The 12,855-nt window shown below is 37.6% G+C and overlaps 1 protein-coding gene across 1 annotated transcript in view; it reads right to left on the reverse strand.

Annotated features, from left to right (window-relative positions):
• Positions 1 to 12,855, reverse strand: part of LOC132114002 (AF4/FMR2 family member 2-like) — a 216,862-nt gene that overhangs the window by 161,835 nt on the left and 42,172 nt on the right. Inside the window, exon 2 of the mRNA XM_059522111.1 lies at positions 4,995 to 5,115. Within this exon, the coding sequence (XP_059378094.1) occupies positions 4,995 to 5,115 (121 nt within the window). The remainder of the gene's footprint in view (positions 1 to 4,994; positions 5,116 to 12,855) is intronic.

The raw sequence follows: 12,855 nt of genomic DNA on the forward strand, positions 1-12,855 counted from the left end.
GGGAATGCAGATATGAAGTTAAGGAGAAAAATAAATAAATAAACCCAAAACCAAACGGAGAGGGAGAGAGTGTGTCTTTTCTATGGAGAACTGTAATTAGCCCTAAAAAAAAAAGTGCTACATATTTCTACTGCTGCTCTGTGGGAAGCAACAGACAAACTCCAGGGCCTTCTTCTACAAAAAGGCTTTCCTTTCTTCAAAGCTCCAGTTTACAGACACACCATCATGTTTGAACACCATTTATGAGGGAATTAGTTCTTCTAGTAAACTAAACTCGGATGTTCCTGATGGTAAATCGTGCTCATAAATCATTTTCCATATCTGCATCTGACCTTGACAGATCTTTTGACAGAAATAAAATGCACAAGCTGACATAATTCTACAGTATGCTGACCATTCAACTCGACCAATCTAAAACAACCCTCAATCACAGCTTTTCCGGGGAAAATATTGCAGTCGTTTAACTGCCAATCTCTAATTGTATGTTTATACCAGACACAAATGTAACTATTTGTGTGAGTATATTAAATACAAAAATGTAAACAAGACGCAAATAAAGGCGTATTCGCACCGGGTGACGCGAAATGCACCACGCGTTTGCCTCGAACGCACCATATTCAAACGCGTCTTTCGCACAATTTACATTTTTATAACTCAAGTAGAAAATTTGCATGACGCGAAGAGCTTCTTGACATGCCGAGTTGAATCAGACAATAGAAGAGAGCATTATTGTAGCCGTCTGTTATTATATAGGTCTGGAGCATAGAAAACAATTAAAATCAGTTGTAGTGGTAGTTGTATTTTTATTAGCATGGCTACAGAGATGCTGCTATCAATAATAAAAAATATAGTAATATCAGTATATATATTTACAGTAATAAAATGTAACAGACATTAATACAGGACTCTAACGTTATTCATCCCCTTGCTGTGAACCCAGACACGTCGGCATTTGGCTTTCCATTGTATTTGGGATTTTTTGACAACAGGTACAAAACGGCGATTGTAGTTATCTCCACCATGGTTGATCGTGGTGTTTTTATTTGCGCGAGTGACACACACCGCAAGTAATCTAGAGCGTATCTGGTGTGAGCACACAATAAGCGACACTGCCACTCAAAATCTTCAAGCCACGCTCAAGTGAAAACTTGCTATTACAAGAATGAAAATCCCTGCTCTGGATCAGAACCATGGCTGTAAAATGTTGTCATAATCTGTCACAGTCCATCCCGTCATAACTGTTTATATGGCAGTATCACGGGAACGACACAGATGGAACAATTAAAAAAATGAGTAAGTGGTGAGTGACGGTAAGCTCATCCTCATCCAGGCTTTCCAGTTCCATGATGCCAAAGGCAGTTCTTCACCTACTGACTGAATGCAGAGACACAAGGGAAACGTGATCCTGCTCTCTGGCCCCTGAGGACCTCGGGATCGCCATAATGACAATACTTCACTCTCTCTGAGATGGTCTGTCTAGGCCCTTGCTAACAGCTGGCTAAGGAAACAGATAAGATACCTGAGGCTGGAAGAGCGACCTTGATGCTTATTTACGCAATTAAAGTGATGTTCTTTGAGTTGTGACATGCATGAACGTGTTTTATTCTCCTACTGCAGATGTTCAACAGTTCTGAAAGTCAACAATGGCCCTGTTTAAAACAATTTTCTTTTTTGACTGATGCTACATGAGCCATGTGTGAAGGAAATGCAATTTTAAGCCAATAGCAAGATAGCTATTTAAGCACTGTAATTTAGCTTTAGCCTTGTTAACAGTTACTGCAGTACTGCAATACTGCAGTTATGTTAATGTAATAAAGGTAATGGTAAATATGGTATATTACCATTTGGGTATGCTGAAATGCTCATGAGCGTGAATTTGACCTTTCACCTTCATATCCGGGAAACTGTTTGGTTCACTACAAGCACAAGGACATATACTGTATATATATAAACCCTTCTCTTAATTAACTGCAATTTTGCATTGAGTATGTAATGGCAACAAAATTGTTGAATATTCTGGTTTACTTGTAATATGCAAGATTATCGTTTATAGTATTTATTTTTATTTTTATGTAGACAGTGTTTTATTGGTAAACAATAAAATAAATAATAAAACAAATCTATTAAAAAAAAAAAAAATATATATATATATATATATATGTATATATACAGTAAAGAGCAAAAGTTTGGACACACCTTCTCATTCAAAGAGTTTTCTTTATTTTCATGACTATGAAAATTGTAGAGTCACACTGAAGGCATCAAAACTATGAATTAACACATGTGGAATTATATATGGAATTATATACATAACAAAAAAGTGTGAAACAACTGAAAATATGTCATATTCTAGGTTCTTCAAAGTAGCCACCTTTTGCTTTGATTACTGCTTTGCACACTCTTGGCATTCTCTTGATGAGCTTCAAGAGGTAGTCACCTGAAATGGTCTTCCAACAGTCTTGAAGGAGTTCCCCGAGAGATGCTTAGCACTTGTTGGCCCTTTTGCCTTCTGTCTGCGGTCCAGCTCACCCCTAAACCATCTCGACTGGGTTCAGGTCCGGTGACTGTGGAGGCCAGGTCATCTGGCGCAGCACCCCATCATTCTCCTTCTTGGTCAAATAGCCCTTGATGCCTTCAGTCTGACTACAATTTTCATAGTCATGAAAATAAAGAAAACTCTTTGAATGAGAAGGTGTGTCCAAACTTTTGGTCTGTACTGTATATATATATATATATATATATATATATATATATATTTTTTTTTTTTTTTTTTTTTTTTTGTGTGTGTGTGTCATTAATTTTGTAATTTTGTTATTTAACAATATCTGGTCTGGCATTTCTAAATTATTCCTTGTTTCCTTGCTTTAAAACACCAAATAGATGGCTGCAGCTCATATTTCATTTTAGTATTTTTGTCTTATATCAGGCAAATATACTAAGTGAATGCAGTGTTGGGAAAGTTCACTTTCTACATGAACTAGTTCAAAGTTCAGTTCACAAATTTTAAAATGAACTAGTTCAGTTCATAGTTCAAACTACAAAATTTTGAACTAAAGTTCACAGTTCCAAAAATGAACTAGTTCATAGTTCTTTTTTTCCATACGTTGCTGCGAGCAATTATTTTTCAAAATTATTGCCACAGCCCATATAGAATCACAGACAGCAATTATTTTATCAGTTTTAACGATGAAGCTATGCATAAGATTTCATCTTCATATCCAATTTTGAATCCTTATCCAACCAGGGGCACGTATAAACTCTGGCCACTCCTGCGGCCACCCCTAGGATTATTTACAGTGGGTCCTATTAATTTAAATGCAGAATGTAAATTCACAATAGTTTAAGAAGTGAAAAAAAAGTGCAGCAGCTGCTGCAGCCACAGTTTTGTGTCTCTGAGCAACATTAAAGTGTTTCGTTCCTGAATGTATCAACCATTTAAATGATTCGGTTCAATCGCAATGACTCACTTATTAACAGTGACTCGCTGCCACCTATTGGCGGTTTTAATTTCACATTTAATGGAACCTTTTCATTTTTTTAATAATTTCAAACATCAGTTTTCAATGTTTTATCTTTAAAATATCAAAACATTATTTATTCATTTGTAACTGCAGGTTAAAGTATTCCATGTTCCACGGAGCTGCATTAAACAGTGTGTAAAAACATCTAAATGGCACTTCATATGCAGCTTCTGTTTTATCTGCATTGCAAAGATCAATTTTGTTGATACTGATTGCATTTGCTTGGTAACAGCCCAAATGCAAGTATTTGACCTAAAATATGGTGCACACTTTTAGAAACAATGGTGTAAAGGTAAAAAAAAAAAAAATCAGGTGTCAGCACAATTAAAAATAAGATATCAGCACAATAACACTCAGCAAAATAGTGTAATTATCGTTATCAATAAAATCCTAGAACTCACAGAGATATACATTTTTGTCTATATTGCAAACCCTTAATTTTTTTTCTTTATTTTAATGTGCCATCCCCAAAATTTACTGTGGCCTCATTTGGCCACCCCTGTTAACATTTTCTGGGGGTGCCACTGTATCCAACCAGGGTTTACATTAGCATTGAGGGGACAGCATTTCCCCATTGTTGCTTTAATGCTTTGTCTCCCATTCTCACCGACCTTGTCATAAACATCATAAAATTCTTTTAAATGATCATACGCCTTCTTGCTACATGCTGCGGTCATTTGCTGTTTTTTTTTTTTGATGACGCGTCACGCATGCGGTGGACGGCTGGTGTTGCCAGATTGGGTGTTTTTCCGCTACATATTAAGACCTGTTTACGGTGTGTTTTAGCCGAATTTTCGCATGGAAGGCTCTATAGAAATCTGGCACCCTATTGAACGAAGTTAACCTGAGAGAGCGTGCCGTTCACCGACACCAGAATGAACGAGTTCACAGTAACGTTCATCAGGCAGTAATACAGCACGTTCAGTTCACGTTCGCCCAAAATATGAACAAGTTCATGAACTATCGTTCAATGAACGCGTTCAGGCACAACACTGAGTGAGTGTTTGCGTACATGCTATTTTGTTAGGATGGACATGATCCCAGAGAATAGTTGGTCGATAGTTTCGAAGGATTGTGTTGAACGTAAACATAAAAACACAACATATTAACTAGAAATATGAAAGTAAAATTGGTAAAATTGAATACCATTCTACGTTGTATGAATTTAATATCTAGCACAGTCATTTTTCAAATGCCTTTTCCAGGTTTGGATATAACTTGACCCATTATACATTCTAACTTTAATCCTAAAAGTAATATTTTACTGATGCATCTAAAGGAAAAAAATTAAAGTTCCATAACCCTGATTGTAAGCACTCCTTCAAACCAATTCCAGCTGTTGAGGAGTTGAGTAAAGAGAGCAACTCAGCATCCTTTAGCTGCCCTGTGTCAGATGATGATGATGTGTGTGTGTGTGTGTGTGTGTGTGTGTGTGTGTGTGAGGTCTAACTGGGCCTTTGGAAAAACCCTTACCTTATACGGCTCACCAAACAGATTAAATCCAGCAGAGAACAAGTCTTCATCTTGCTGCACTTCCTGTGTCCTTCGCTCCCATTCCTTCTTCTTCAGTGCCGAGCGGTCCTGGTCGTAATGACTGTGGGAAATGAGAGAAAGAACGATAGAGTAAGAGCATGATTCGAGTTGGCATGCGAGAAATCGACGGCAAAAAACCCTGCCTGTAAGAGATTCAAGGGAAGCCCTTATCTGTCTAATAGGCCCGAGCTGACACTAAGCAGATGAGGAGAGCGTGGCAGAGGAGATAAAGTAACTGGATTGGTGCACAGATGCTTTGCAGGAACAGACAGGAGACTGCCAGGAAGAGGCAGCTCTGTTTGAAATGCTGTAAGAAGGGCTGGAGCCTCAGGGAACGTTTATTTCGATTTGAAGGACCTCATATGGCAATCAGTGTGGGGGATTGTTACAGGAAATTCAAGCTTGTTTTAAACAAAGGCAGATGTCATACTGCGGTAGTTGACAATCCCAGATTCATCGTGTGGAGTAAATGATTTCACAAATGAAAACCCAAATGCGCCGCCCTCTGAGGGACTCTGTCAGCCTCTTATTTTTCTTAATGTTCATTAAAGTGATGACTTCATCTGAGTGGCTCCTCAAAAGCCTCTCCCAGGTCTTTTCTGAGTTATTTAATGTCTGTAAACGACTTACCGTTTAACAAACTTCATCTATTAGTGAGGAAACAAACACACAGGGTGATAAGCTGAGAGCGTGCGATGCTAGCTGTGGCTGGTTGTCCCCGGGGCTGGTGTTATTGGCTGACAGTAGCTGATTAGGACCCGTAGACTCGATTCTATCATTATCATAATGCAGAATGGCCTCAGGTTAACGCAGACCTCCCTCAGGAACAGACACACGCCACAGCCGCTAGCTGTAGCATTAGCATCGGTCCCTGAGGAGGAGGAACGGCGTGATAGAAATGATGAATTATGTACATGTATGAGGAAGTTCTGGTCTGGTCATTTGTTCGTTCGTTCACTCACTGAAGGACACATGACATGCTTCAAAAGATCTGCTGTTCCTTAAAAACAAATTAGCATGCTAACGACACTTTTCACTTAGGGTGAGGGATTTGAAAGGTTGGGAGCATGAAAACCACAAAACATATCTATTTATCTCACAATGTCACTTTCTATGTGACTTTATGTCTCGCAAAAGCATCTTTGATTCTTGCTATTGCTATTATGTTGCTTTTTTATTGTGATAAAATTGACCACCTTAACTAAAGCTGCATAATTTGTCCAAAACAACAACAACAACAACAAATTATTGGATTAAAAAAAAAATATATATATATATATATATATATATAGAGAAAGAGAGAGAGAGAGAGAGTTGTACGATTTGATAATATGTCATTATGACTTCAATAATAGTCTTAATATGATTGTTATTATTATCATTAACATTATTTTTGGTCAGGGTGAAATATTAAACAGTACTAAAAAAGTAGATTTGTTCTAAATAAATAAATAAGAAAGCATCTGGCATATCGAAATAAATCAAAAGCAACATGACAAAGAGTTCCATAACAATTAAATGTGACGTGATGTGGAGCCAAGTATAGTAGAAACAGCAGTGAGCCTTTGTTTTTTTGTTGCAGCGGTGTAAAAAAAAAAAAATACAAATTCCCTGCTGGTACTGAGACTCGAACCCATGACCTTGGGTTCCAAGTATGACTCTTTAATCATTAGGCCAAAACTGCCCCCACTTAATTATGAGCTTTGACAATAATTGTAGAATCTATGGTATTTTGATCACGGTTAACATTTCAAATGCGTGCCTCAATTCTGTGCTTCAAAAGATTTGTATTCTAACTCATGACTTATCCCTTCAATTTTATAATTTAAAACATTTTGACTTTCTGCTGATAGAATCATTGCTTTCATCTAATGTCAGCATTTCTAAAAACCCTCAAACCCTCAAAAGATACCTCAAACACATGTTTCATCAACCCCTGCTAATAGGACACTTTCCCAGAGCAACAGAGAGTCATCCAGCTCTTGGAGTTGATGGATAGCACAACGAGCCGGAGAGCTGGAATCAGTCTGTCTTCAATCGGCCTTTGCCGTCCTCCGAAGCGCACCTCGGAGTCCCGCGATTCAGCCACAGCATTTAATCCATCACCAAATTATTCCAGAAGGTGGGAGATGAAACGGTGCGAGAAAAACGAGGCCTGGTCTAGGGGTGACAGGTGCTTCTTCTGAGGGGTCGGGGAAGAAATAAGTGACAAAGAAAAGTGGGAATAAATACGGCAATGAGAGATTGACGGTGCTTCCCAGGCCTTAATGACAGCAAGATGTCAGTTATCTTTATGTCAGCGCGCTGGGCACACCTGACAAGACGATAAATCAAATTTACAGCTGTCAGTGGCACAGCCTTCCAGGCACTTGGGTCCCCCGACACTGCATTCCCCTCCAAATACAGAGCGCTGCACTGGACAGTGTATTTATGGACTGTAACTTATGGACTGTATCTGTGAGAGTCTCCTCAAAGTGAAGAAAACAGCAGGAATCCTATAGAATATAATAGAATATACTTAAGTGACGTGACATTCAGCCAAGTATGGTGACCCACACTCAGAATTCATGCTCTGCATTTAACCCATCCAAAGTGCACACACACAGCAGTGAACACACACACACTGTGAACACACACACACTGTCAGAGGTGGGTAGAGTACCCAAAAACTGTACTCAAGAAAAAGTAAAAGTACTTCTAGAAATATTTACTCAAGTAAAAGTAAAAGTACTAGTCTGAATAGTTACTTGAGTAAGAGTAAAAGAGTATCGGATAAAAAATCTACTTAAGTAGTTAGTTACTAGTTACTTTGGGTCATATATACTGAGCCTATTTTTATTTAGATATATAGATACAATGTATGTAATATATGTGTGTGTGTGTGTGTATAAATGTATATATTTCATCAGCCTTTACTCCAATTTATGTAATTTACTTAAGTAACAGATATATGTGTCATGCCATAACATATTTTTTAATACGACTGACTTTATATTAAATGTGAATTTAACATTGAAAGTTAATGTGATATAAAAATTGCTACTAATCTTTCATTGTTCAGAAAGAGAGCAAATAACATTTACATTATTAAAGATCATTTTCACTGACAGTCTAGAGTTTAATCACTCTCAGAAACTCCCATTAAAATCACTGAAACTGTTAACACTGTGAAATCAATATCTTAATTAAAGATTCGTACACACATCTGCACTTTGTTGTTCCTGCGAGAGAATTCGCCAGAAAGAGGTCTCCAGTCAGTGAGCGAGTTAAGGAAGCACCGGCATTTTAGCGATGACTCATCGGAACACCTCTGATTGGCCAATGCTTTAATAAGCTCAACAGAATCATGTGTGATTGGTTATAATGTGCAGTGCTGTAAAAACGCATCTATCTCTGGCTCAGCGCCAGCAAACACAGATCTGATTTTAGCAGCTGATGATATGACTTGCTGAACGTACTTGCATCGGTGTGATTGTATTAAAATTAATATAATCTTAATCAGCTATTTTTTGTCTTTTGGAAGCTGCAATCAAGTTGACCCCCCTCTGTTATAAGCCACACACGTACAACAAACTAATGTCACAGTGGTATCGTGTACTGTAATCGAATGTAGCCCAAGTTATTACCTGTTAAACAGTAGACAGCACACGCGGTGTTCATTTAATAAGGATCTCCATCGCAAGCAAATAATAGCCTTTGCAGATTTGCTTTCAATTCAGTGCAGTTCCATAGCCAAGTTTTCAACGCTGCTGATGTTCTTAAACATTACAACTTTGAGTGAACCGCTTCAGACGCTCAGCGCATGCGGCAGGGAACTGAACGAATCATTCAAACTGATTCATGAACCAATTCACTCCTTTGCCAATTGGTTTGATCAAGCCTTTGAACAGAATTGACTCAAAAGAATGAATCATACGCAAATGGGCATCGCTCATTGCCCAGAGAAAAGTAGACGGTGCGTTTGGAATAAACTGAAGCATTTAAAACATTTATTGCATTAAGATAAAGTAAGGAGAGGAGCGTCGCCCACAGTAACGAAGTAAAAGTACATATTTTCCCCAAAAAATGTACTCAAGTAAGAGTAAAAGTACCCATCTTTAAATATACTCCAAAAAGTATTAGTTACCCGAAAAAATTACTCAAGTAAATGTAACTCTTTACTACCCACCTCTGCACACTGTGAACACACACCCAGAGCAGTGGGCAGCCATTTATGCTGTGTCGCCCGGGGAGCAGTTGGGGGTTCAGTGCCTTGCTCAAGGGCACCTAAATCATGGTATTGCCAGCCCGAGACTAAAACCCACAACCCTATGGTTAGGAGTCAAACTCTCTAACCACTAGGCCATGACTTCCCCTTTCAGGGCTGTCAAAACATTAAGTCTGTATTTAATATGTCAATGAAATGAAATATGCGCATGGGGTTTCATTCATGAAAATGCATCTACAGACACATGAAATTACGTGATTAAAAAACAACAACACAAATAAAATGCTAAAACACACAACAAATGTATTAAAAATGTACTAAATCGGAAAATACAAATAACGACTAGTTCTAAATATACTAAAAAAAAAAAACACTCTCGATGATGCAAAGATAACACTGACCAGACTATCAGTCACACTTTATTTTAAAGTTCAATTCTCACTATTAACAAACTATTAACAACGACTTTTGTATCAGTAAACTCCTAATTTTCTGCTTATTAAAAGTTCATGGAAGTTGCTAAGTTTAGCTATTTGCTAGGATTAGGGATGTAAAATATGGTCATGCAGAATTAGTGATTTATAAGTACTAATAAACATCCAACAAGTTAATAGTAGGCATGCTAATAAGCAGCTAGTTAATAGTGAGAATTGGCCCCTATACTAAAGTGTAACCAAACTATCATAGAGGCCTGAGGGCAGCAAACAAGAGAGCACAAAGCAAACTCTGAAAACACCCTAAAGTAAGACACGATTTAATCTCCTCTTTCGTAATGTCTGTTTTGCTTGATTTTTGTACAGACGATAATTTTCTCTCCCCATGCTTCAGAGGAGGCGCTGCCCACCTTCCTTCCTCTGAGAAACCACCAGTGATATATTCAGACTTCACATAAACACATTACCAACATTTTCTCTTGGCCATATATTCAGTCTTATCCGTGTGTTGACAACACGCCGTATGTTAAACAGCAGGCGCTTTATTACGCTGATGTTGTTGGTGGCATGATTACGTTTTGGAATATGTGGCATTGGCAGTTTTCTCCCTCCATTCTTTAGTACTCCACCTCTTCCTAACACTGCCGACGAAGGGGGGAAATGAACATGCGATATCCATGGAAAAGCGAATGAATTTAATCTTAGCTGAGCTTTGCTGCATTCGAAAGATAACCAAACAGAGTGCCTGCATCCATCTCTCTCTCTCTCCCTCCTCTCGCCCCTCTTCCCCTCGGCAGCCCCCGGTGAAAGCCTCCCATAGAGAAATAATGTAATAAACAGCCAACGAGTGCCACTGTTATTAGAACGTAGCAGCCGTCACAACAGTGGGCCTGATTTCTGATTTAAGCGGCAATTATTAATTTGAAGCACGGCCTAATTAAAACTACAGCTAAACGTTTAGCCTCTTGTTTCAATTATTTTGGAGGATTGTAATTACGTGGAGCTGCTTATCTCACACATTAAGGCAGTGACAGAAGAGGTGGAGATCTCCTCTCATTTATTTCCTGATATATCAGCGGTCAGGTGAGATTGATGCGAGAAAGATAGCAGGCGTCCATCAGGAGGAAGAGGGCTCGTCTGGTGGGACAGTCCAGCCTGAGGGGAATCCAAGCTCTCGGTTTTTCACTTTTTGGTTCCTCCTCTGCCTTTCTGATGGTTATCACAGAGCTCCTGTGAATATGCTTTCCATGACATATGTTTGACTAAAAATAGCATACAGATTGTGAACCAAAATGACAATCTTGACAAAAATGATATTGGGATTCTTTCCTTTCTCAAAATGTTTGAATTTAAATCTATCAGCACGTACACAATTGTTCAAAAGTTCCGGGTCAGTGAGATTTTAAAAAAATGTTTTTAGAAAGTCTCTTAGGCTCACCATTTGGTTAAAATACAGTACAAACTATAATATTCTGAACAACGTTAACCATTTAAAATGTTTTCCATTTGAATTTTAAAATGTAATTTATTGCTGTGATGCAAAGCTCAGTTATTACTCCAGTCTTCGTTGTCAAATGAACCTTTTGATACATTTCCTATTATCATAAAACAACAGCATAAAAAAAGAAGAAATCTTTATAACAATACAATGCACCTTTGCTGAATAAAAGTATTGATTTCTCACAACAAAAAAAGGAATACTGAACAAAACCCACAAGTGGTTTATTTATTTATCTTACAGACAATCTTTTGAGTGGCACTGTTCTTTAATTTTTTTTTCTTCCAGACAGCCACCGTTGCTTAACAAATACTAAATTGTAAATAGCAAAAGTAACAGCAACATATCCACCCTCAGAAACACCGGGAAGACCAATTCAAAAATGGCCCAAATGTAACATTCCTTCAGTCAATCGCCCCTGAGCTGCACAGCGAGCACAAATGAGCAGCCAGGCCAGAGCCGTGTCTCCAGGACGGGGCGGCAGCGGTGGCAGCTGCTTGTAGGCGAGTAAAGGACTCTCTCAGATTAATGAGCAATGCTGACAGTAATTGCCAGGTTATCACCCTGACCACTGACACCACTTCCCCTCAGGGCTCGTTCCATTTCCTCAAGGAGGCCATTGTTTGCACTCACATTAACAGTGGCTCAGCAGGATAGCGAACAATGAAGACTAAAACATGCTTAGTTCAATTCCCAGTCCAAAGCTGACACTAACTTTTGATGGCGTTCTTTCTTCAGAGCAGAGCTGATTAGTAATAAATGTGATTCTAAAAGTCTAAAAGGCACTAAAACATTCCCTGCAATCTAGAGAAACATGGTAGCTAGTTAGATATAATTTATTCAGAAATTTGCATATTTAATTAAAATTATATTACTCATAAAGCAATTTACTGTTATTATTTCAATTGTCATGTAATCATGTATTATGTATCATGATCATATATTATGTAATAATGACTATTATTATTTAAAATAAAAAAAGATATATATTTTTTATATATATATATATAAATATATAATATTATATTGTGGTCTTAAAATTGTGGCATTTTTTAAAATTACAGTAATGTTTACAGTAATGAGAATGATGACTTACAAAACCTCAGTAGTAAAACATCAGTTAATATTATTTAGTAATTCACTAGAAATGGAAATTACTTTTAAAATAATAATAATGATAATAATAATAATTGTATTTCGTATATATGTCGTGTATAGCAAAATATATTTTATTTTGCATATTTTTTTAACATTAACAACAACAACAACAACAACAACGATAATAATAATCAGTCATTTATTTATTATTATTATTTCAAGTTTTTTTTAGAATCATTTCCCACCAACCATTTAGAACATTTTCTTTTTTCTTTTTTGTCTCATTTGTTTAATTGCTTTGTCACACAGCCTTGTGCTGTTTCTAATTCACTCCATCTTGTTTTTTGTTTTTTTATTTGTTAGTTCTTTTCTGGGCACCTTCAACTCGCAATACAAGGGACCAGTGATTAACTGTGCCAACCAATTAGAAAGCAAGTCTGAAATGCCATTAATGAATATTGCAGGAGGTGCTCCGGCACATTTCCAGAATTTTAGACCCAATTTAGCAAACAGACGTCCGTGTACACTGGAACATCAGAGCAGTGTCCACAAACACCACCACTG

This window comes from Carassius carassius, chromosome 33 (assembly GCF_963082965.1).
Source record: "Carassius carassius chromosome 33, fCarCar2.1, whole genome shotgun sequence".
Lineage (NCBI taxonomy): Eukaryota > Metazoa > Chordata > Actinopteri > Cypriniformes > Cyprinidae > Carassius > Carassius carassius.